The sequence below is a fragment of the Aedes aegypti genome, chromosome 2 (genome assembly GCF_002204515.2).
Source record: "Aedes aegypti strain LVP_AGWG chromosome 2, AaegL5.0 Primary Assembly, whole genome shotgun sequence".
Classification (NCBI taxonomy): domain Eukaryota; kingdom Metazoa; phylum Arthropoda; class Insecta; order Diptera; family Culicidae; genus Aedes; species Aedes aegypti.
In genome coordinates this window covers 326,967,673-326,993,697 of record NC_035108.1, presented here as the reverse complement: position 1 = coordinate 326,993,697, position 26,025 = coordinate 326,967,673, and the positions used below count along the sequence as shown (strand labels likewise).

Genomic DNA, 26,025 nt, shown 5'->3' with positions numbered 1-26,025 from the left:
GGTAAAAAACGTCTATCCAATTTCTGCCGAATAACGGGACAAAACGTCTTGTGCAATCAAGTATTATTAAAGTCATCTGATGCTGAATCTCATTAACCATCACCTTAACCGAAATTTCGCCAAAAATTGATAACTGCTCTGCCCATAACTGCATATTTGTAACATTCGACAAAAGTAGGCATTGAGTAAATGGAGTACCAAGCGTGCATTTTATGGCAGTATGGAAAGAAACTTAAATTTCTAAAAATTACCAGGAACTCAAAAGTGCTTATTTAAGGCTGATATTTTGTACAACTCATATCGCATACTAGGTGCATTGTCAGAAAATAATTCTGATAGAAATTTCATTGTTTTTACATTACGAGGCTCATTTATAATCTCAATGTGACTGTTATGCGGTTATAATTACCAATGTGACAAAACAACTTGGTATTTTTTTCGAATTTTCTAGAACAATCTCACAGATTTCAGTAAGTTGATCGAAAGTATTTATCATTTGATGACTCTACATGGTATTAACTCCATTTTGTCAAAAATGTCGAATGTGACTGTTATGCAGTTATGGGCAGTGCTGCCCGTCTACTACGACCAAACGACTACTGCATTTAGAAACCTTAATGTGGCTGAAATACATTCTATATACTGATAGACTAACAACTGTGACTGCCGCACCGCAATCTATTTCCATGCTTAGCTCAATCCCTTCTACTATAACCTTCACAAGACACGGCTCGCTAAAACGATTGCTTGCTATCATCATACAAGGATAATCATCATCTTCATCTTCTGAATCTCTTATCTGTAACCGCTTGAAATCGTAGCTATTGATCTCAACCGGATCAGCTTCCACAAAATTTACATTTTTGCGATTTTTCAGTTTATAACAATTACGTTTTATATGACCTCTCATTTTACAAAAATTGCAAATTACATTTTGATGTGGATTTCCGTCTCCTTGACCACGATAATCTGAATAGCTGTTTCTTGGTTGGTATTCTTCGCGTTGCCGTTTGTAGTAATCTTAGCGATTATGATTGAATCTCGTACGCTCACGATCCCTGCTAGTACTTCTACTTCTATTGCGAAAACGCCTACTGTAGTTACTTGAACCTTGCCTTCCATCTCTATTCATGTCACTGAAATTCGACTGACTTCCTAAACGGTACTTCACTGAGTTCACCTCTCTTGGATCCTCATTCTTTTCTTCTAGTTCTTTTGCACGGCACTTAGCTAATTCAGTTCGAATTACCATCTGCTCTACCTCTTCTAAAGTCATATCATCTTTCATTAAAAGCTTGTGCTTCAGATCCTGATCCCTTAAACCAAAAACAATTTTGTCCTTGATTGCTTCTTCTCTGTGTGCACCAAAACCACAATGACTAGCGAGTAATTTCAAAGCTAATACATAGTTTTCAGCAGGCTCATCAACACCCTGCACACGTGCATGGAATTTGTGCCTGTGCATCATATTAGGCTGAACTTTGTCCAATCTTTCTTTCAGTTTACTGATCATGTCACCATAATCAATATCCGCAATGTCTATTCCCGGGTAAATAAGTTCTATTTCATCGAAAATAACTGACCCACTTAGCGCCAAGAATAGGTTTTTCTTGTTATTATCTGTAACATTGTTCAACTGGTAAAGGATATTTATTCGTTTCATATAACTAGCAAAGCTTGAGCCCCGCATATAGTGATCAATGCTTCCGATTAACGCAGACATGCTGACGACTTCGATAAACACACCTGAATGAGATGAAATGGTCTAAAATGACTTACTTGATACACAGCTCAATACTCTTTTCTGCTCACCACAATCGAATCGTCTCACGAAGCTCGTCTCTCCAATGTTATTCAAATGACTCTCGTCTCACCGATGCTCGTCCTAACCAATGTTGCTCTCGCCGGCAGTCCTCTCAGCCGTTGACTTCCCAATTCGCTCTTTTTTCTCACTAATTCAGCTGCCTGCAAGCTCTTTATGTTCTTTTGGTGTTCTCACTCTCTTCTATCACTTTGCTGCAGATCTCTCAACCACACTATATCACTGATGCAGGGATGAGAAAAGTACTGGAGCAAACATTTACCGCCTCTACATTTACATCTTTCTACACGACCATCAAAATCCAAAGCAAACCATGACGGTTCAAAACAAAAAAATGTCACGGCTCTTCAAAAATGTAATCTTCTTCTTCCTAACGTTTTTCAACCCCGAATGCGAAATGACTCGAGCACAGTGGTGACACGATTTTTGCGGTTTTCGGGGTTTTGCATTTTTGCTCGATAAAGGCAGTATGAAATTGAACGTGTTTATATGTATCGTAACGGAATGATTGTGATCTTTCTGTTAGAGGTAATAGATTTCAATTAGTTGAAAACACAAGCAAAATATTAGCGATTATTAACACTTTTTTCAATCATTCAGCTTGGAATGGCTGTCCGAAAATGGTCATAGTGGAGAGACAAAGCAGTGTGTGAACCGTTGGCAGCGCAACGCCTGATGGTATTGATGCTGCTGCTGCTTTGTGTTTTGGTGGAATGGCAGAATCGATGAACTGTGGTGAATTGTGGTCACAGTTCCCAAGACTGCACTGATGATCTCTCGATTGACTATGCTCACAACTGCCAGAACAAATCTGTGCACTGAGAACAGCATTGCGGTAAAAAATACTATGTTGATGGTTTAAACTAAATGCGCTGTACCACTTGATTTGTGCAGACTACGTTACTCATTCATCTCAAACGGGAAGTGCGGTCTTTTTTACCATGCCGACGATATTCGACGGTTCAGTCAAAATTACCATGCTACATGGTAATCTTGAGAACAATTCATAGTAATTTGTTTTACCATGCGATGCGTTTAAAAAGACAGCTATCGTACAGTTAATTTGAATATTCCTTATTTTCATTCCAACCTATTAAAAACACCTATTCAATTACATAAATCATAATTATTTATTGCAGAATTATTTATATGATAATTGTTTTAGTCCATAAACAAACTTGAATTTTGGATTTCATAAACGGCGCTTGTAGTGGTGTCCTGTAGAGAATGTTATGCCCGTATTTGCCTTCATCGATCTCTGATTGGAACATGGCGGCACATGTAGCATCTACTCCTCATCGCTAAAATTGTCTATAAAACATATTCATAATTAATCTCGCTTTTATTTATAAAACGTAATAAATCGATAAATAATAGAATACTCACCAATAAAAGTAGAATGAACTAGTCTTTATATTTTGGATCACTTATTTGGGTCTGGAAATTGCACGATGTGATCTGCAAAATGAAAACAAGTTATTGAGTGAATTGTTGTATATTCTATGAATATTTCTTACCAATTCTGGATTAATAGCAGCATAGCAGCATGGGTTGAGTAGTCACTATGAATACATTGGATTTATTATGGCCAAAACACTAAAAATAAGTCTTTCTATGACCGCACTGACGTTAATCCTTCGCAAGCTAACGGAGAAAAACAGCCAAGTTGATAGAGGCATTATCATCACGCTTTGTTGTTCAAATTACCATGCACATGGTAAACATGACAACATTGCTCATTCAAAATTAACGATATTGTATTTATCTCCAATGCAAGGCAATAGTGCTCTTGACTCTTCGTAAAAGTAAAATTTATCGATCGATGGCATAGTAATTTTAACAATATTGCAGTATTTGTAAAGACAAACACGTTAAATTTAAACATAATTCTGAATAGTAATTTTAAGAACCATGCAGTGGTTGTAATTACTGCAACATTAGTTTCAGTGTGTTGTTTCGACAGTCGCTACACTCAGCTAAAACCGCCGTCTGATTTCAACCACTCAATATCACTTATGTTTCTTATACAGTACCTTTGAGTTCCTTCGCTCACTCTCTCTTAAAGCAATTCAATTAAAGCTCAACTCCACTTCTACACCTTGAAATGGCGGACCAAGCGGGACAATGAAAAATTGCAATGGCTATTTTGCTGAATATAGACCATGTGGCACAGCTTCCGTCCAATTTTTCTTTACACTTTTTTTTTTCGCAACAGTTTTTTTTTAAACTTTTCCTTATGCCAGCTGCTTTAACTACAATTTCACCCAGCTCACTGACTTTCCATACTGCCTGATACTATGGTTGTAAACGAAAATTATCTTCGCTGCACGGTCCACTAATGCACGCTTCCTGCTTTCACTGACCGATACGGAAAAAATGTTTTACAAAAGCTTCAATGCTTTCTGTAATGAAACTTTGAAACAAAAATCAAAAAAGTTTTCTACTCGTCGTCCACTTATAATGTTCAAATTTTGGGGTTTTCTCGTAGCACTAATTTATAAAACACAACCACTAGGTTTAACGTTCAAAGTACAAGAGACCGACAGAGGCCTGCGTTTATTGTAATAACCGGTACATCGTATTTTATCGTTTTATCTCTCATCTCTCAATTATCGTTTACATTCCTTTCTCTCTGAGATGGTCTTGGCTATTTGTCTGAATATAACACCGCTGACGATGGGAAGGTCTCGAGTTTGAATCCAGTATCCAGGTAATTATTGAAAGTAATTAATAATTCATGGTAAAAGTATACACTGCATTTGATGTATACGGTGTTGGCGATTTTTAGTAATTTATTTGTTTTCAATTAATTTTGTGGCAGTTGAATATAAGCTGAGATAAATGCTTATAAAGTGATTTGGCAGTTGTAGAATAAAGTCAGTATACAACGACACGCTTTATAATTTCTCCAAATTTGTGTGAACAACGCCTGAACAAAGGTTCCACATGGAAATTATTAAAATGTTGTTGAACATGATGCTGAATTATACTGCAATAATGTTGTTTGTTAAATTGTCATCAATCCTTATTAGGCTAAGTGAAACCTGAATAAACATCATTTCAATATATTATTACAGTCACTAAATGATAGGTAGCCTAATAATTTCTCCAGATTTGCTTGAACAATGTGTGCGTAGCAGCTGCAAAGTAAAATAAAAAAGCAACTATTCAGTATGTAGTTGTGAAAAATTGCTTAATAAATGATTATAAAATAGGCAAATGTTTCTTGGGTATAGTTGATTTTTTTTAAGGTATACCTTTTGTAGAATAATAAAGGATACAAACATACAATATGTTCATAAAAATTAGGATTTTTGTTTTGCGAAAAATAATGTTAAACTTTGACGAACAGCTTTTCTTAGGAGTTTTTGGAAAAAATATTTGGCTCTTCAACCAAAAGCATTTTCTAAGATCTTATATTTTAATAGTATTGTAGAATAATAGTTGAACGATGCACAGAAAACCGATTACGATTTTATCAATAAATAAAAAAGATATAACAAAAACAAAGTGTCCACTTTATAAAATGAACAGTCCTTATCTGATTGTCGTTCCCAACCAAAGTATATGGCCTGATCATCATACACGCTTCATTTGAACATCCATTGAAGGTGAAACATCTCGGAATCCAAAGATGGCCGGGACAATGGCCGCCTTGTGCCCCTACTCACGTTTTCAAAGGCACTAAACTGGAGAAATTGATGGCAAACTTTTCTGATCTTCTTATTTTAAACTTTCTGTCAGTGCACAAAGCCAAAATAAAAAGTGCACTGTTGTTGGATGCTTTCTTCGCGAGATTTGTGCCTTTCAAGTTTTAGTACTATCTTCAAAGTTGATTCCAAACTGTTTCACCTCTGCCTTTCGTCCATCATAGTCGTTCACGATAATCTAATCCTAATTTTGTAATTATTTATTGCAGAGCACCACCGTGGTATCGTATCGTCCATTCGAGCTGGCCAAAACCATGTCCATCAATCTGAACAACCTGGAGGTGTGTTCATGCGTTCTCGGAACGGAAGATGGTACGGGTCTGTCCATTATCGATCCCGTTACGGTCAACATGGACCTCCGTCAGGGAGTGCTGGACGTGCAGATGCAAAAGCAGCTGTGCATTCGGCTGTCCTATCACGACGTAAAGATGTTCCAACGTATGCTGGAGTCCTTACCGGGGCAAACCAAGAACGCGCGGGACAGTAAGCAGGCTAGCATGGAAGATGGGGTAGATACTGGCAATACGGCTGTGGAGAAGTTAGTTTTACTTGGGTTTAATCGTGAAGATTGTTTGCAAGCGTTGGATATGTGCCGATATCAGATCGATGACGCCGCGCTGTGGTTAACTCAGAACTCGGAACCGCAGAAGTATGAGTCCGTGGCGCCGAAACGTGGTACAATGGTGGAGGCGATCGAACTGAAGGCACCTTGCATATCCATTTGTGTGATTGACGATTGCCGAGATGCAGATGTGCCATTGGTGGAGCTGTCGCTAAGTAAGCTCGACTTGAGGCAAGAATTGGGGCAAAGCGCGGTGCCGATGGATGGAGCAGATACGGCATTGGAGGTTTTCTCCGCGACTACTAAGAACTTTGTTGGAGTCAAGACCGGACGTATGGTTGGAGTATTTGCTGGCGATTATTACAATCGAGCGTTGAGCGGTTGGGAACCCCTGATCGAACCTTGGAAAGTTGAAGCGCAGTGGGGATACAGTCTAGGGCAGACTGGGACAAGCAGGAATCTGCTGAACCTGAGGATAGTGAGCAACGATACTTTAAGACTGAACATTACCAGTACGTTAATTGATTTATATCAGATGGTGAAGGAGAATTGGACGCAGGATTATTACAATTCTAATGTTAATGTAGCTAATAGGAGCCCAGTGAATTATCGTAGACGCACACCGTTTGTTCCTTTTGCTATTAGAAACGATACCGGAGTTCGGATTTGGTACACTACAGTAGTGTCTACGGAAATTTCGTCACGTTCGAACGTTTTGACCGATCCCAATACCCAGTGGACGCAAGTGGACCCCGGAGGAACATCCGCTTTCTCGTATGCGACTAAAAGCAAGCAAAGACATCGAGATACCCATAAGTTCAATCTACATCAAATCGCAGTACGTGTCGATGGATGGCAGGAAGTGGGACCAATATCTGTGGATCGTGTAGGAACCTACTTCCGACACGCACGAGCCGACATAGTCGATAACTACTCGCAAATTCCACGTGCCCGGATTGTGTTTGCGGTGACCCTCGAAGGTTCAGCTCAGAAGCTCATCACGGTACGATCTGCTTTAAAATTGACGAATAAACTGGATAACCCCGTTCTGGTGAAGATGGAACACCTGTTTGGGCATCTGAATATTCGAGATTGGCCCGACACACAGACGCAAATTCTCCATTCGAACGAAGTGTTGAACATTCCGTTGACCCACGTGCATGCGACTCTTTTCTTCCGACCACTTCCGGCGAATGTTCCACTGATCGAGGAAGTGAATGCAAACAACTCACGATCGGAAGAGCTGAGCAACTCTAGCGACGGTTGGGCCCTTATTGCAAAACTTTGATGTTCACAAGTCTTTCAATAGCAATAACGGTTTCCAGTTCACCGAAAGGGGCGTGAAGTGGAGCGAGGCCATGGATACAGGCGAGGTGTACCAGGAATTGAGAACGTGCCGAGGGTTGCGCGATAGGTCATACCGGATGTTGATCGCACTCCGAAAGGAAGGATATCCGACGAGGGACGTGATACGGCTACCGGGTCACCAAATTACCATTTGGCCACCGATGCGAATACACAATCTTCTGCCGTGTGATCTACTGTATCAACTTCCATCCGGATCGCACGGACGAATCTCCGCATCGGAAACAGCGAAAATAATCGAACTAGACATAGAACAATCAGTGGCATTGACGATCACCCTCGACAGCTATCCGGATGCTGGCTTGATAACAATTCCCGCTGGTTTCTACGGATCAGCAGAGCAAGACGTGAGGCTATTGGACACCAAAGCGAGGATGCTGAAGCTCAAAGCTTTTATTCACATCGTCAAAGGCAGAGGGATTCAAATATCGATAAGTGCTCCCTATTGGTTGATCAACAAGACTGGTATTCCTCTGGTGTTCCGTCAGGATGATTTGGACTGTGAAAGCGCAGGTCAATTCTCCGAGAACGAGCAAGCACGAATGATATCGCCGTTCATGTTCGCCTTTTCGGATCCGTCTTGTTCCGGTTGCTTGACCATGCGCCTTGGCAAACGCTTCGGACAATCGGTTATCTACTGTCAGCCATTCAAGCTTGATCAGGGAGTCAAACATCGACAGCTGATCGGAGGCAGTGGATCGTTCATCATAGGAATCGAGGTTCAACGGGCACGAGGTCGATACAACCAAACATCCATAGTGACCTTCTCTCCTCAGTACCAGTTGTACAACCGAAGTTCGTACAAACTGCAGGTGTTGCAGAAGTGTTTCACCAGCACGATTCACGATGCGATTGCAAAATCCAATTCAATCGAAGCGGTCCCAGGTTGCCATATAGCCTATCACTGGCCACGTCTGGACAAGGTACAGGAACTATGCGTCCGTCTGCCGGAAATCCCGGAATGCTTGTGGTCTGCGGGAATTCCTATCCGCGAAACTCAAAGCCTCTACATCAACATACGAACCGTCAATGGTGCCATGCATTTCCTCCGGTTGGAAACCATAGTCCAGGGAGCAACGACCTTCATGATTTTCAGCGATGCGCAGTCGCTCCCACCTCCGATCCGGTTGGATAACTATTCCGAAGTGCCTATCGTATTCCACCAGAGAGCCTCGCCACGTATCGAGAATCATTTGAAATCGTACGTCAGGCCTCACAGTTCCATCGCCTATGTGCTGGATGAACCCCTAGGGTACCAATACTTGCAGCTGGAAGCACCAGGAGGTGATTACCAAGTCTGTTCACTCGATAGGTTCGACGAGTTCCGATTGAACCTATGAAAACTTCATCTACATTGCGTTCAGTCAGACGTTTGTGGCTACACCTTCGTTTGAATTCGGATCTACAAGTGATCCAGAGTCCCAGCAACTCGTCCTCGGAGTAGTAGACTCTCGGGTTGTCCTGGTGCACAAACAGGCTGGAGATCGTTCGCAGTTGTGGAGAATGAACCACGAAAAGCAGTTGGAACATGAAGGGTCAACTCCGCCGAGTGAACCTGGGAAGAAACAGCAGAGGTTCGTGTTAGATTTGGAAAGGCCGCCGCAGCCGATGCAGTTCATCAATCTGGTTGTCCGACCGGCCAACAATCAGCGAAAGTCCACCCAAACGTGGAGGTTCACCGAGGAAGGCCGATTGATGTGCGCGCATTCAAACATGTGCGTTCAAGCTAGAGGCGGAATCTTCGGACTGCAGGCAGGTTCCGAAGCAGTTCTAGGGATGTGCGTGTCGGAAACCAAAGCATTGAATCGCTTTGGGGTTCCTTACGATCAAGCCATCGAACGGCAAAAGTTACGGCCGGGATCGGGATGTCTGTCGGTGAGGCACATCATGGATGGGCCCATAAAGTGTATCGAGATCAAAGACATGAAGAATCTATCCGGTGGTCCACTGACGCTGGATGCCTCTTGGAAACATGTTTCCCACATTCCTGCATGAGCGAACCGGTCGGAGATCATATGAACTGCTTCAGAACAAAGAGCAGAACGAGTACAACGTGATCGTCAACCTTAAGAGAGGTATCGGTTTGTCTCTGATCTCCAACCAACCGTGTGAAGAACTGGCTTACACTGCGCTGGAGGACATATACATGCAGCTTACCTCGACGCCCAGCGAAGTCTCGCTCAACTTCAGCGTTGGCGACATGCAGATCGACAATCAACTGTTCGAAACTTCCTGTCCCATCATGATGTACAAAATCAATCAGACTTCGAACGACACCACGAACGCGGCAACGGAGAAATCTCTGCAACTGGACGTCAATCTGCTACCGAGCCCGAACACCAATGCCGTAATCTTCAAGCACTTTATTCTGCAAATTCAACCGGTATCCGTTTATCTGGAAGAACGCCTCATTCTTAGACTGATCAAATTTTTCGGTTTAGCTAAGAGCACCACCCTTCCAACGGCCCTTCCGGACGAATCCGATCACGAAGCGCAAAAGATCATCTACAAAGTGTTAGATGCGAACGTCAAGCGCTATTACTTCGGCAACCTGCAGATCATTCCTAGTCAAATCCGTCTGAGCTTCGTAACTGCTTCCAAGCTGGCGCCGGAATTTGCCGAAATCAAGCGCAACCTCGGATTCACCTTTATCAAGTTCGAGGACGCCGTCATTAACTTCGAGAAATTCACGCACAAGTGCCACTTTGAAACGTTGGACGCGTACTTAAATGCCATCAAGTCCCATTACAAGCAGGAAATCAAATGGCAGGCGGCTAGTATTCTAGGTTCAGTGGATTTCTTGGGTAATCCGCTCGGGTTCGCCAATGACCTCACCGAAGGCGTATCCGGGCTTCTGTTGGAAGGATCTATCTCCTCACTCGTTAAGAACGTAACGCACGGTATTTCAAATTCAACGGCCAAACTGACGGAAACCATATCGGATGGGCTGGGGAAGGTCGTTTTTGACGATGAACACGTGGAAAACCGACAGAAGATTCTCGATGTGGCAGTCTCGGGAGGAAGTGGAAGCACAACAGGGGACCATCTGGTGGCTGGATTCAAAGGATTTACATTTGGTCTCCTAGGTGGAGTCACCAGCGTGGTCAAGCATACCTACCAAGGCGCTGTGAATGATGGATTCTCCGGTTTTGTCACAGGCCTGGGCAAAGGTCTGGTAGGAACGGTAACTAAGCCCGTCATCGGAGTGTTAGATCTTGCATCGGAAACAGCCAACGCCGTTCGGGAGCAAAGTAAAAGTTCCAGCCGTATTCTACCGGAGCGCAAACGACATCCTCGGGTAGTCACCGGAGCTCCAGGAGGTCTTCTCCCACCCTACTCTAGCATTCAAAGTAAAGGCCAACAATATCTGTTCCTCATCAATAAGCGGAACTTCTCGGAACATTTCATGGCGTACGAGCCGTGTCTTCTGGATACCAAAGATTCAAAAATGCGAATACTCGTTTCGGCGGAGAACGTGTGGGGCTTCTCCAAGAATGAGGATACAACTACAATAGTGTTCCAGTATCCCCTCAGTGACATCATCTCTTGTCAGCCGATGGTGATTCCACCACCTTCTTCATCGGACTCAACTTCCCGAGTACGAAGGACGACCTATATCGAGTTCTGTTTGACGCTCCCATCGAAATCCCTAACTCCAAGCGCACCGGAAATGGTCAAACGGCCACGGGTCCGATGCCAGAACGAGGAAACCGCCAAGAAAATATGCCACCACGTAAGTCTTTCAAGCTAGCGCACTGCTTGAGCCTTTATTTCAATTCTCATTCCCTTTTTCAGATCAATTTTGCAAAATGCATCTACGACGAACGCGAACAAACGCTCTACTCGAACGCTGTGATTGAAACGTAAAGTGATTGGGTTTCAAAACTTACATAAATACACACACAACTTACGAAAAGAATTATACACCCCACAGAGCTAATAAGCTACCTTGTAGACCTTGTAGAAAAACGGAAACAGGAAAATCAAAACATGTTAAGTACTCGCTATATGCTTACCCCTTTTGGGGCTGTAAAAGGTTGAAATTTTTAAGTTCTGGGTCGTCACCGTCTATTTATTGTATTTTTTTTTCTTTTTTAAAGGAAAATCAAAAGATTCCCGATTTTCAACCCTCTCCCCCCCTCGAAATTCTTTATTGTTGGAATATAAATTATTTTGTAAATTGAGAAATACGCAAATGGTCCTTCTATGCAATGGATCCGAAACTCCCGTGAAGCTATACGCTCGAAGGTGTTATGCAGAGAGCCGGGTCTTTAAACGATTTCAACAGATGCAGTTAATTTATATGCTTCGCCGATGATATGAACACTGTGAAGCAGGGTGACGATAGACGGGGATACGATCGATGTTGTCGATAAGCTTGTCTACCTTGACTCCTTGCTGACAAATCGCTGCCCAAGCCACGACGTCAACATAATCATAGGAGATTTGAACGCTCAGGTTGGCCAGGATGAGGAGTTCAGACAGATGATTGGAAAGTTCAGCGCCTACCGGCTGACGAAAGGGAACGTCCTATGACTAATAGATTTCGTTTTCTCCAAGAATATGGCCATCCTTACCATATATTTTCAGGACGGCGTCCCGTATCGGTACACCTGGAGATCGCCTCAGCAGACAGAATTGCAAATCGACCACGTTTGGATCGATGGACGGCATTTCTCCGACATAACCGATGTCAGGCCCTATCGTGGCGTTAACATTGACTCCGGACACTATTGGTGAAACTGCGCTCAAAACCATTCGTTATCAGGAGGATTGGAGAAGAATTCAGCGAGGGCTCAAGAAACGCGGAAGTTCTAAGCTCAACGCATCCCACAGGCTTTGTGCCGCGAGCTAAAATATGCCGGCCTAAGGATGGGAGCATCTTGACGGACAGACGCGAGGTGATCGAAAGGTGGAAGTAGCACTACGATGAACGCCTAAATAGCGCAGATCACGCAAGCACAGAAGGACAGCGAAGGCGATGGCTACGTTAGCACAGCATACAGGGGAAACTAACCAGCTCCCACGATGGGGCAGGTGAGGATGCCATTCAACAGCTCAAAAACAACAAGGCCGCTGGCAAGGATGGTATCGGAGCCGAACTCATCAAGATGGGCCCGGACGGATTGGCCGCTCACTGATATTCAGAATCTGATAGTCAGAATTCTTTTTGAATGGATTACAATCATTAATGGATGTATTTTCGGTGAGGCAATGAACATTTTCAGAAATATTTGTTTTGCTCACGTTTTTTGCGTGGTGTTCATTTTACCACCAACCGCTGTTCATTTTACCTACATAGTGCAGGTGAAATGAACATTTGAATCGCTTTTTGATAGCGATGAAAATATGTGAAAATTTAGCTATTTTACACTGAGACAAAAATACTTAGGTTTTCCATAAATCAAGACTTATGAACCAGCCAAATTATGGTTTCATTGCACGCTTAAAAATTTCGAAAATGGGATCATATGTTTCATAAGTGAGAGCTTTGAATTCTTTAACAACAATTACTTGAAATATTTATAATAGCAATCGCTAGAAGAACTACTCCGCTTTCGATGTTGGCTACAAGTTAATCGAAAACAGATCACATGTTATCAAAACATGTCAATTTTTGTGCACGCCTGAAATAAAAAGCGGACAACAATATCGGTTGATAATACGATTTGAGCTAATACCATTGCGTTTATTACCGAATTTCATTGATTGACTTATGAAATCCATTACTGAAATTCTTCACCAAAATCATAAGTAAAACTTACAAATTTCAACAATAATCATTGTGGCGTCAAATCATAATTATTCCTTAAGAAATTATTAAGTTTTTTGCCTCAGTGTAGTCTGAACCCATGTCGCTGCTATACATTACATCCCTATTTTTTATGCTGTGCGATAGAACTATACAAAATCCTCGTTTTTCTATCAGAAACAAGATGATTTCCTTAAGGTGTTCATTTTACCACCCCTTCCCCTACATCAAATGCATCAGGAGTGATCCACCAATAGAGGTAATAAACTATAGAGGAAGAATGTCGCTGGCGTCGCTGCAGGAACATCTTTTGCTGGCGGAGATAGGCTGGGCTATAAATGTCAACGCGAAAAAGTATGCAGTTTGACACTTATATACCCGACATGTTTCTGAGCGAGAACAAAGGGAACAGCAGCGACATTCGTCCTCTATAGTTTTCTATCTCTATTGATCCACCCCTTGCCATGTCATCTACGGAAGCAGAGTATGTAGCAACGAGTTCTTGTTGTAATGAAGCTATATGATTAGGAGGACTATTTCACGATATGCTGCCTTTAGAGAATATATTCCCAATAGGGGAAATCAGGGTAAAACCGACACTGTGGGTAAGCTCGACACCCTTTGATTTTTCATGTTTTGAGCAGATTTTCATGCAGTTTCGATCACGCTCTATCTTAACTTGTGAAATGTTGTGTTTCGAATGACATTACAACTGACGCTACCAATAAACTGCAAAAAAAAACACAATCATATTGGATAGAAGCAACAGCAGTTGCAATATTTCGCTGTTATTCTTTAACTATTTTGCATGTAAAATTTTTAAAATGTCATCATTTGTTCTGCGTCTACATCATCATTTACTATAGGGTCCTAAAGCCATGTCCCAATTTTAGTGCCAAACGCTTAAGTTTAGGCCAATTACACATGTTTACTCAATTTTCTAATGTTTTCCGTTGGTTTGAACCCAAAAAAACGTTTTTTTAGATTTTGTCACACCCCTTGGCTTAAACTCAAATTTTGGGTGTATTTTGTTTTCTGTGTCCCTTCCGAAATGTCAGATAGGAACAACCCCAGTGTTAAAACTAAAACCCCTGTGGTGTTTTTGTCGACTAAGCGAACGTCAAAGATGATCTTAAGTGTCAAGGTTCATTTATGGACCTAATTTTTAAATTAAAGTTTAAACATGATATAGCCGTTATTTGAGCGGAAAAAATTGCTAAAGTAGTTGTAGTAAGGTGCTCTTTCGTGTTATTGAATAAAAACAAGATTTCATTAAACATTTTAGGACCCAATTGGTCTGAAATTGCATGGTAGTTTCAAGAATGGGCGTAGTCAGCTAAAATAGTCATTTTTACCACAGAATTTTTTCCCGTGTACAATGAGAAATTTCAAAAACTACTATTACGCACCAATGAGATGCGCATATTGTGCATCCGAGTAATCACTGCAACGTCGCTCAACTGTTGGACTGTTCACGGTGGTTTGCGAATACCCTTTAAAGGGTAAAAAAATACCCATTTTCAAATAGCAATCATTTCTGTCATAAAATGGGGAATTTCACAATCATGAAAAGGATAAAATATACTCTTTTTTAAACTTGCACACAGAGCAAAAACGGGTAAATTTTTACTCATTAATGGGTGAAAAAATAGTTGAAATCGAAAAATCAATGACCACCATCAGTTGGCGGAAGAGCCGCTTGTTGATCCGTTGAAATTATTATTAATATTATCATCTTCCAGGACGCCAGTAAGTACAATAGTGTTGGAGAATACCATATTCATATAGAAACATTGAAATTGGGCCCTAAAGCCCTGTCTCAATTTTAGTGCCAAACGCTTAAGTTTAGGCCAAAAACACATGTTTACTCAATTTTCTAATGTTTTCCGTTGGTTTATGCCCAAAAACATTTTTATTAGATTTTGTCACATCCTTTGGCTTAAACTCAAATTTTGGGTGTATTTTGTTTTCCGTGTCCCTTACGAAATGTCAGATAGGAACAACCCCAGTGGTCGAACTAAAACCCCTGTGGTGTCAAACACAGTGAATCAAATTATCATCAAAATAAACGAAAAAGAAACAACAAAGCAAGCTCGCTCACAACCGTTTGTCGCAACTGTTGCGGATAAGGACACAATCAAAAGCAAAATTGTCATGACAATCACAGAGCGCAAAATTGTTGCAACCTTTTCAACTCGCGATTAAACAGTTATTTTAAACACAAAACCAAATTTGTTTTATGGATGCTGTTTGATAAAGTGTCAATGTTACCAACACGGAGAAAGTTCTCGAAAATTGCAATGCGAAGCCCAGAAAATCGCTGCGCACGTGGTGATCGATCTTTGTCATATTCTGTTCTAGTGACGATAAACTCATGTTGCGGAATAAAATTGTTGCAACAAGAATAGGAGAATACAATGTCTTTGTTGCTGCGTGTTGGGTGACAATAAAGTCCTAAAGCCCTGTCTCAATTTTATTACCAAACGCTTAAGTTTAGAGCAGAAACACATGTTTACTCAATTTTTAAATGATTTTCATTGGTTTAAGTACAAAAAACATTTTTTTTAATGATTTTTGAGATTTTGTCACACCCCTTGGTTTAAACTCGAATTTTGGGTATATTTTGTTTTCCGTGTCCCTTCCGAAATGTCAGATAGGAACAACCCCAGTGTTAAAACTATATGCCCTGTGGCATTTTTGTCGAAAAAGTTAATGTCAAACAAGATCACAAGTGTCAAGGTTGATAATTGGAACCATTTTTAAAATTGAAGTTAAAAAATTATATAGCCGCTCTTTGAGCGGGAAAACTTGCTAAAGTAGTTGCAAGAACATGCTCTTTTGTATTATTGAATAAAAACGAGAAGTCATTAAACATTTTAGGACCCAATTGATTCACTGGTCAAACATGATCAAAAGTGTCAAGGTTCATTGGACCAAATTTTTAAATTAAAGTTTAAACATGATATAGCCATTATTTGAGCGGGAAAAATTGCTAAAGTACCGTTTTGATTCATATTACGGACAGCTTCTTATTCCGGACACTCTACTTTGTATGGGAAACATTTCACATGAAATGTTTCAGTTTTTGCCGTTCAAAAGTTCACACTTTCGAGATTAATTTTAATCAAAATTTTCTATAGATAACTATGAGAAAATAATAATACTCAACTGCATTAAATGTCTCTTTAGTGGTTTGCCAATTTCAAACAATGATTTGACTTGTCTTTTTATGATTTTCATGAGCTGTCCGGAATTTGAATCAAAGTGTCCGGAATATGGGGCAAAAGTAAGGAAGCGTCCGGAATAAGAATCATGAAAAGTCCACACATTTCTATTTATTTAAAATTATTCATGTATCAGAAACAAAATTTCCACCCACCATTCGAAAGTTAAGTGTTTTGAAGGCTCGGTAGCGCCGAGGAATCATACAGATTGATTTATTTTATATACTTCCTGATGGGTTATACTTTACTGAGTCCTTAAGTGTCCGTAATATGAATCAAAACAGTAATTACAGTAACATGCTTTTTCCTGTTATTACAAATTTTAGGACCCTATTGTATGTTAATTATTCCAAATTCCTTTCATTTTTCCAGATCTACGACCGAAAATAAATGACAAACTTGAAAAAAAATTCTCGCGTTCAGTATCATAAGGGCGTAACTGCAATGATCGATTTCTCTTCATCAATTTTCTCTTTAGCTAATTGCTCGGCCGGGTGACTGCTATTGATCGCTTTTTTCAAGTCAGTAGAAAGTACTCATCGCCCTTCGTCATGTTACATCGAAAAATGTTAACAAAATCGATTGAATTTCCTGTACTAGTCCAAAGAGAAAATCGACGAAGAGAAATCGATCAATGCAGATACGCCTGTATCATACTGAACGCAAGAATTCTGTTTGAAATGTTCGTACACTGAGAACAGCGTTGCGGTTGAAAATACTATATCAGGTTAAATTAAATACACAACGCCACTTGATTTGTGCAGACTAAATTCGCATTTATTTAGAATATTTTGTGCATTCAATTTTACCATGGCACCATTTGTATAGTTAAAATTACTATATCATGGTTAAAAACTTGCAGCAGACTAGAATCGAACCGAGGATCTGGCGATTGTCAAGCGCGAACGCTAGCCGCTCGGCTATCGACGCGGTTGGATTGAGAGGGAACAAAACGCAAATAAAAAGCGTTCATGATAGCTCAATCGTGGTTGGAATAGTAAATTTAAAAACACGTTCATGGTTCTCATTACTGCAACGCTTGTTTCAGTGTAGCGTTCCAAGATTAACGAAACTTGTTTTTTGGCGATCTATATTCTTCAAACGCCTTTTTGGTTTGGCGCGCGCGATGTTATGCGAAACTTGTTTTTTTAACACACGCACACACACACGCATTTGTAAGCCTTGCATTTGTTTACATTCTTGCCGACACGGCCGATAGAAGCACGAAAATCGGCGACATCGTGGTTTATTTGTCGTAAAAATCAAACTTTTTACGTGTTTGCAGTTATTATCCGACGTGAGCCTGCTTAATTTATACAGTTACTAGTGACCATTTATCTTACCCAACGCCATGGATTATCACAAGCGACTCGACATGGTGGAGATGTTCAAAGAACCCCCGGAATACAAACCTCCGGGCACGGCGGAAGAACTGGCCTGCAGCGTTGACTATCCGAATATGAACTCCCTGCAGTATCGCATGACGCGCAAGGCCACTCAAAACGTACTGCACCCATGTCTGGAGCACGTTGCACGTAACGGAAACGGGCAGATTATCGTTGCCGGAAATGACCTGATGGGTCGTCGATGGGGCTCCAGTTTCTACGGCTGGGAGAGCGCCGAAGAGGTGCTGGATGATTCCAAAGTCAGCTTCAAGCGACAGTGTCGATACTGCATTACGGCGCTGCAGTTCACCAAGGATCCAAATCTGGTGAGTAGGTATTGTGTTTGTTTTTTTTTTGTGAATATATGTCCAGATATAGGCGAATCAAACTACTTCAAGGCTACGCACTGCCCTGCCGCGATTGAGCCTTCTAAAACTATTTTGTATCTTTCAGTTTATAATTGGAACCGATAAAGGCTCCGTGGAATTATGGTCCACAAGGAACGAAGCTCGCGGCGAAGGGTATTCCCTGTACCTAGTCGATGGTCAATCAGAGCACATCGAAGGAGTGTCGGCAATGGATCTTATCGAAGGCGAGGAAAATAAACTGATCACAGGCTCGCATGATGGGTGTCTCAAAGTGTGGAACTACGCGGCCGATCTCCATTCCACCACGACGATGGCGATGGCTCATACTGATGCCATAACAGGTCTTTCAACCAATCGAGAGGATAACATGATGTTTGCCTCGTCGTCGTTGGATCACTCTGCTTTGCTGTGGGATCTACGCAAGCCACGGCCAGCATCGGCCCTATTCGATGGTCATAACTTCGGTTTCACAACGGTGTACTGGACTACACGGAAGGAAGCCAACTGTATAGTTGCTCTCGGAGATGAAGCCGGCAACGTTCACTTCATCGACATCCGACAACCGGATGTTCCGACACATTCCGTGAAAGTGTTCAACAAAAAGATCCACAAGATCTCATTCAATGGGTAAGCACTTAGGGGAAAGTGGGGCAGTTTGGCCACCTTAAGGAAAAGTCGATAAAAGTGCTGAAAATATTATGAATTTTTCGAATGTTTGCATGATTTCCAACAATTTTTAGATGAACACACTAGATCCGCATGATTTCCTTTGTCTTATAAAGTTCACGGATGAATGTAAAATGGTTCTTAAGGAGACAGCACTGATGAATATTATCACACATTGAATTGGGCTTAATATGCGAATTATGTTTATTGCGTGATAATATTCATCAGTGCTGTCTCCTTAAGAACCATTTTTACTGACTTCTATCTAGATGTAATATTCTAAAACAATTATCATTATAGATAGATATGTATACTTCACCACAATGAGCACCCCATTTTTGATTGCAAAATAATCTCATATAATCTAAAAATTCAATTATTTTGTTACTACCCCTGAAAATTATTAGTATCTATACGCTTCCAATCGCGAAACGCAACATACTGTTAGCCATCTACACTTTGATAGCGCAACTAGTCAGAGGATGAGAGATTTGATTTTTCACGCATTCATCACATGCCTCTGTGGGGGAAAATGTTTTATTTTCTTGATAAAAGGCAGTCAACAGTGAAACGGTTAAGTGAAAAAGGTAGAAATATCCATGCTCGATGTTCAACATTCCTTTGTTTTTTTTATATTATTCCACTACTTTCATAAAGATCCGGCTGGTAGGAGCACTAGTTTGAGGTTGGAAAACCAGAATATGTGAGGTTAGTTTCATTGGAACTTTCGCCTGAGCGATTTTTGCACTTGAATAAAACACGTTTCGAAACATTCTCCGCTGCCTCTTAAAATACCATTGGGTAGAGAAATGAATTCTTTACCACTGAATTTCATTCAATTTCATTTATTATTTCACTTAAGCTGTAAAAATAAATATTTTGTTCTGAATGTTTTGAAAGTTTGACATAGCTCTCGTCAACCATCATCATGACGACAGCAGCACACTCCACCGGACGAATTGTCGTCTTGGGAGCGAATAAACACTTCGTGCAAAAATATATAATTTTTAAGGAACATTCTAACAATCAAACATTATTATTCTGAAATGATGAAATTCAAAAGAGCCATTCGGGGCAATATGGGCAGTTTTTTCAAACATTATTTATTTATTTTTATTTAAGTTTCGAACACTGACTTAGGGCTTATTCACAAATTTCATAACGCTGAAGGGGGTGGGTGGGTGTCCCTCGGATGTTACAGCTCATACAAAATTTGTGGAATATTCATACAAAAAGCGTTACAAGGGGGTGGGTGGGTGTCAAAAATGACCATTTTTGGCGTTATGAAATTTGTGAATGAACCCTTATAACATGCCTATTGCTTTATTTCCTAATCAGCTTTTGGGTTGCATGTTATTTCAGATGAAATTTATAGAATTTATGCAGTTTTCAAGGGGTGCTCATTCCACCCCATTGGCCAAACCGCCCCGAATACCCCTACATATGAACTACTAAACGTCCTTCCTTTACAATAATCTTGATTATTCCTTCCAACAGCACTCAATTTGTTGTTCTGGGGAACACCAATCAGGCACGATTTTACGACGAGAATCTTGCCTTACTACACGAGTGTACACCGGCGCCGAACTATCTTCGGGATGTGGTTTGGGAGAACAGCGACAGCAAGGAGAAATCCAGCTGCTGGTTGGTTGGATGGGATACGTTTTTCCAGAAAGTGGAATACTGAATGTTCGACAGACATCATCACTAAGATCGATTTCCCTACCCTGGATGTTTGGAAGAAACTCTGCAATTTTTTTTATATACCTACACCCTCATACCTCAAAAATACGACAAATAGAGAAAAATAATGTATACTAAACTGAAAGATTTTTCTTTAATGGTTTCATATATGGTCGGTGTTCAGACAGACTGGACCAAGTGCTTTTTAATGGTTTTAGGGAAACATACCCCAGGCATTCGTAATATCAAATTACTTGCATTATTTGCTGTAATCAAGGAACTTATCTATTTGTTGATACGTCTGTATCAAAATAGCATCGTAAATATCAAAATTGATGGAGTCCTCATCATATCTTCAAGATACCAAAATATCGTTTAATCCGGTCTGTCTGAACACCGACCATATCTGAGACATGTGACACATAGTCCCTCTTGATTTAACTTTTTTTTTGTGAATTGAGTAACTCAAACTTAGTTTTTGCTCGGGTTATCGTTGCTAATCGTAGCAACCGCGTTCGTGCTCGAGATATCGGCATTTTTTGAGTGGTTTTTGCGATCGCTTTCCCCGGAACAGCGGTTTGATTTCAGTGACTAAGGGTGTACTAGTGTATCCACTAAAAGTTGGATTAAATTCAGTGAAAAACAGGAGAAAAAACAGTATCCAAAAAAAAAATTTCTCGCGTGGCTCTGGTGATACATGTCAACCTGAGAGAGACTCGCGAAGAGGAAAAATATCAACGTCATATGCAGCCCAGTTTCCCCTCTCACGAAACGTCAAATGCAGCCCACCGTTTTTATGGCTGAAAAAGTGAAAAGTATTGAGTTCAAAGTAAACTGTTATTTAAAACCTCAGTCTGCGGAGCAGTTTTTTCCAAAGTTTCTGATAAATCTAAGAAGAAGATTAATTATTTCTAATGTCTGCTACGTTTGCTGGCATGAAATTTCACTCAAACGGCTATCTATGATTCGATGTGATGCAAACTCAATCAATTTTTGCTGAGAAGTTCATGTGAGGATTTGCGCATGCTGGCATAATTGGTATAAACACAAATTGTAATAAGAAAAAAACTCAGCAATCACAGAAAAAGAAGACCGTCTTCGCGAGTCTCGTCTCAGATGTCAACCAACATTGTATTGTTTGACCGGTGCTTCGCTGTTGTGTGCGACATAGTGACCCGAATAAAAATTGGTGCTTGAAAAGGAACCGATATACGTTTAAAAACTTTTCCGGTGAAGTGTTAAAGCAGCAGTAGTCACTTTCTTAAGCTCAGCATCGCAGTATTTCCCAACCGGCGAGTGACGGTACAAAATTGCAAAGTAGATCGTCGAGTACTTTCGCTGGCCAGGCCAGCCGGCACAATGCCGGCTGTCGGCCGACCAATACATCCAGGGGGTCCCGGTGGTGGTTACGGTTGTATAGATTACCGGAAAAATGGTGACTATACCGGCCAACTACTGCCTGATTTTATGGACCCGGAAGGTATCGCAGGACAACTGCAATACCTAAAAATGGAATCAATCGCTGGTGTGATGCCGCAGGACCCCTTCCTCCTACGCTTATCCGTCGAAAAAGCAATTGGAGGTCCCATTTTCGGGGCTTTCAAAGAGAACAAGGGATTATCATACGTTCTGAAGGTGCGAAGCAAAGAGCAATTTAATCGGCTGCTACGTATGACACAACTCCAGGATAGGACCCCGATACGGATCACGGAACATCCGTTCCTGAACCAGAGAAAATGTGTGGTGACAAACCATAACTCTATTGGACTGAGTGAGGGCTACTTACTGGAGCAACTTTCAGACCAGGGGGTTAAAGAGGTGAAAAGGATTACGCGACGAACACAGGATAGCAAACGAGAGAACACGGCCACCATAATTCTCACGGTCAGAGGCACCGTCATTCCTGACCACGTTGATTTTGGGTGGTCCCGGTGTAAAACCCGGAAGTATTACCCTTCTCCTATGCTGTGTTTCCGCTGTTGGGAATATGGCCACATGGGAAAGCGATGTACGAGTACTCATCGCGTATGTGGTCGCTGCTGCAAAATCCACCCTGAAGACCAAGAACCTGCCGGTGCCAAAGTCAACTCGGAAGAAAGCACCGATGCAACGTCGAAACCAAGATACCACTGCACTGAAACACCATCTTGCAAACATTGCAAAGCAAGTCTTCGTCCTCCGAAGAATCCGCAATTGAATCGTCGATTCTTGACCCCAAAGTGGCCGAAAGGATCACAAAATGGATATCGAATGTAGCATCAAAGAACGACAAAAGCCCAGCAAATGGAAAAGAGCATGATGGAAATGTATCAGACCACAGCATGACTTCGGCCATATCCAAGAAGACAGGAACTTCGAATGCAACTCACACCTCAAACCCTTCCAAAAGAGCCCCCTCCGGTTCTGACTATAGCAGTCCCTCTGGCGAGTCCAATTGCTTACTCACCGACTCCAAGCGGAAAAGTAAAAACCGCAAAAGAGGAGGTAAAGCTAGAAACTAAAAAGAAAAACGAACATGCTCAGTTCTTTCTCATCTCAACAGCCTAAGTATTCGAGATTAACTTATCTCTTACCATCTTCACTCCGCAATTCACCGCAGAGACTGTAGACATCCAAGAGATGACTGAGCAATCCCCAACTGAACAACCTCCGAATGAACAACAAACGAAGAAAACGATGACAACAGGGGCCACGGACAGTCGGGGCCCCGTTAGTGCGGACGATACACCCCTACCGGAACTAAAGGACAACCCTCGACATCCTGGCGTAACTGTTGTCCCCGGGACGCACAAAGGTCACAGTGCCTATCCCCCGGAGTCCCCAACATACTGTCCGGGTAATCAGGGCCCCGTCGGTGCGGAAGTCTTGGCTGTACCGGAACCGGCGGATAACCTCTGGTGCTCTGTCAGGGTTGGAAGAGGGACGCAAAAGGGACATATGTCCTATTCCCCTAAGGAAAACGAGGGATGCAAGCAATGGAAAAATACATTCAGTGCCCTGGGAACCAATCAGAAGGCAAAGACCAAGACGCCCAATCCTCCGAAGAACAACGACGAAACCAAGAATCCTCCTAGACGAAATCCAAGAAGATCGTGTCGCACCTACACGCCATCGACAACTTTGGGAGCAACAAAAGTCCAGAAACTCATAAATCGCAAGCCTGCGGCTCCCTCATCTTTGCCAAGCCTGGGTCCCACATCGGGACTTGCTCTTGGTGGAGCTCTGTCGGGGTCCGCAACTGGCCCGTTTTTTGTCCTAGAAAGTCCTGAAATGGCAACATCTCGACACACTAATTGTGTATCAGAACAATGTACAACTGTTGGCTGCCCCACTAACGAGGAACGATTTTTTGCCCCCCTAGGCCAAGAAGTAAGCAATTCCCACCTGTATGACATTTTGCATCGCTCCCGCTATGGTCGTCGAGCGTTGATAGTACCCGGGTGCTCCACAAATCCTGGTCACAAATCTACTCTCCTGTCGAAAAATCCTGTAAAGGCACCACATAGAAATCCCATCACCGTCGCAACCCGATCACTTCCATCAGTCGCGGGTTCCACGCCAGAGCTTGCGCCCGATAGAGATTTAACAGGTCGTACATCACCGCATCACCGTTGGAGCTACTTGTGCACGAGATGCGACCTACGGTACTCGCCTTGCAAGAAATCCACCGAGCCACTCCAACGATTATGAATAAGACCCTCAGTAATAGCTACAAATGGTACACCTGGTCACTGGTTTCTTCGCGCTATGGCCACAGGTTCTCCTGGTCCGTTGACTCAGATCTGCATGGAAGTGATCACTATCCTGTCTTACTGTCTCTAGCTGACAACATAGTGCCGGAAACGTCCAGGCGCCCGAGGTGGAAATACGAGGCTGCCGATTGGGATAGCTTCCAAGAAACAGTAGAGAGTAAACTCAACGCATGCCCTCCATCGAATATTACGGACCTTACCGCCATCATTAACAGTGCAGCAACCGATACAATACCTAGAACCAGTTCCAAACCTGGACGACGAGCCTTACATTGGTGGTCGGACGACACCAAAAAAGCGATCAAGGCACGACGAAAAGCGTTGAGAGCCTGCAAGCGGCTTCCCGATGGGCACCCTAACAAAACCGAAGCCATAAACCGATATCATGAGGTTCGCAACACCTGCCGTCAAGTTATACGAGAGGCCAAGGAAAAATCATGGACAGCATTCCTCGATGGCATAAATGACAGTCAATCCGCGACCGAAATATGGAACAGATTTAATAGCCTTCAGGGTAAGAGGCGATCCAAAGGTGTTGCCCTGAAAATAAATAATACCGTTACAAGGGATCCGACCATCATTGCGGACGCATTAGCAGACTTTTTTAAGGATGCCTCGTCCATACAGCGCTACAATGAAACCTTTCTCAAGCATCATCCGACCGCTGCAACAGCAATCGCAGACCTGAACATACCGCCGGACCGAGGACAGGACTTCAACACTCCGTTTTCCATGGAAGAATTAGTCTTTGTCCTTCGAAAGGTCAAAGGGAAATCTGCAGGTGTCGACGATATTGGGTACCCAATGTTGAAAAATCTACCGCCTTGCGGCAAACGTCATCTTCTTGAAAGTATCAATAGCAATCTTCCAGAACAATGGAAACATGGGTTAGTGGTCCCAATCCCAAAAGGAACGGGGCCAACAAACTTGGTGAGTAATTTCCGGCCAATCACCTTAACCAGTTGCGCAGCAAAAGTGACGGAAAGGATGGTGAACCGTCGGCTAATCGAATTCCTCGAATCTGGCTGGAAGCTCGACCCCCGGCAGCATGCGTTTCGTTCCGGTTTCGGAACTGGCACGTACCTGGCTTCATTAGGACAGATCCTGGATGACGCCATGAAGCAAAATGAGCATGTAGAAATAGCGTCTTTGGATTTAGCCAAAGCTTACAATAGAGCTTGGATGCTCGGAGTACTGCAGCAATTAGCTAGTTGGGGGATTACTGGCAATATGCTGAAATTCCTGCAAAACTACTTGTCACACCGTACCTTTCAGGTTACTGTTGGTAATCACCGATCAAAAACGGTCCCTGAAGAAACCGGAGTGCCTCAGGGCTCGGTCATAGCTGTAACCCTATTTCTTATAGCTATGAATAGCGTCTTCATCGGGCTCCCGGCGGGCGTTTTCATTTTGGTGTACGCCGACGACGTACTATTATTGGTAGCGGGTAAGCACCCAAAGCTAATCCGAAGGAAGCTACAAGCAGCCGTAACTGCCGTCGTTAAGTGGGCGACTCGAAACGGTTTTGATATAGCAGCCGAGAAGTGTGCTAGATTGCATATCTGTAGGTCCAATCACCTGCCACCAAAACGACCAGTGACAATCAATGGAAATGCAATTCCAATGCGGATGGCCATTAAAATATTAGGTGTGACCCTAGATCGGAAACTTAACTTCCAGAAACATTTTAAAAATATAAAAGACAGCTGTTTAAACCGACTGAACCTTATAAGGGC

At 42.1% G+C, this 26,025-nt stretch overlaps 2 protein-coding genes across 2 annotated transcripts in view; both read left to right on the top strand.

Moving 5' to 3' along the window:
* LOC5569342 (vacuolar protein sorting-associated protein 13D) overlaps positions 1 to 11,643 on the top strand; it is a 108,794-nt gene extending 97,151 nt beyond the window's left edge. Inside the window, 5 exon segments of the mRNA XM_021845922.1 lie at positions 5,742 to 7,364; positions 7,366 to 8,790; positions 8,792 to 9,450; positions 9,452 to 11,192; positions 11,255 to 11,643. Of these exon segments, the coding sequence (XP_021701614.1) occupies positions 5,742 to 7,364; positions 7,366 to 8,790; positions 8,792 to 9,450; positions 9,452 to 11,192; positions 11,255 to 11,326 (5,520 nt within the window). The 3' untranslated portion in view covers positions 11,327 to 11,643.
* A 5,965-nt stretch (positions 11,644 to 17,608) lies between these two features.
* On the top strand, positions 17,609 to 20,677 carry LOC5569343 (protein valois). Its single transcript, XM_001658382.2, has 3 exons — positions 17,609 to 18,146; positions 18,274 to 18,815; positions 20,352 to 20,677. Exons 1-3 carry the CDS (start codon positions 17,787 to 17,789, stop codon positions 20,539 to 20,541), a joined length of 1,092 nt encoding a protein of 363 aa, XP_001658432.1. The 5' UTR covers positions 17,609 to 17,786; the 3' UTR covers positions 20,542 to 20,677.
* The last annotated feature ends 5,348 nt before the right edge of the window (positions 20,678 to 26,025 follow it).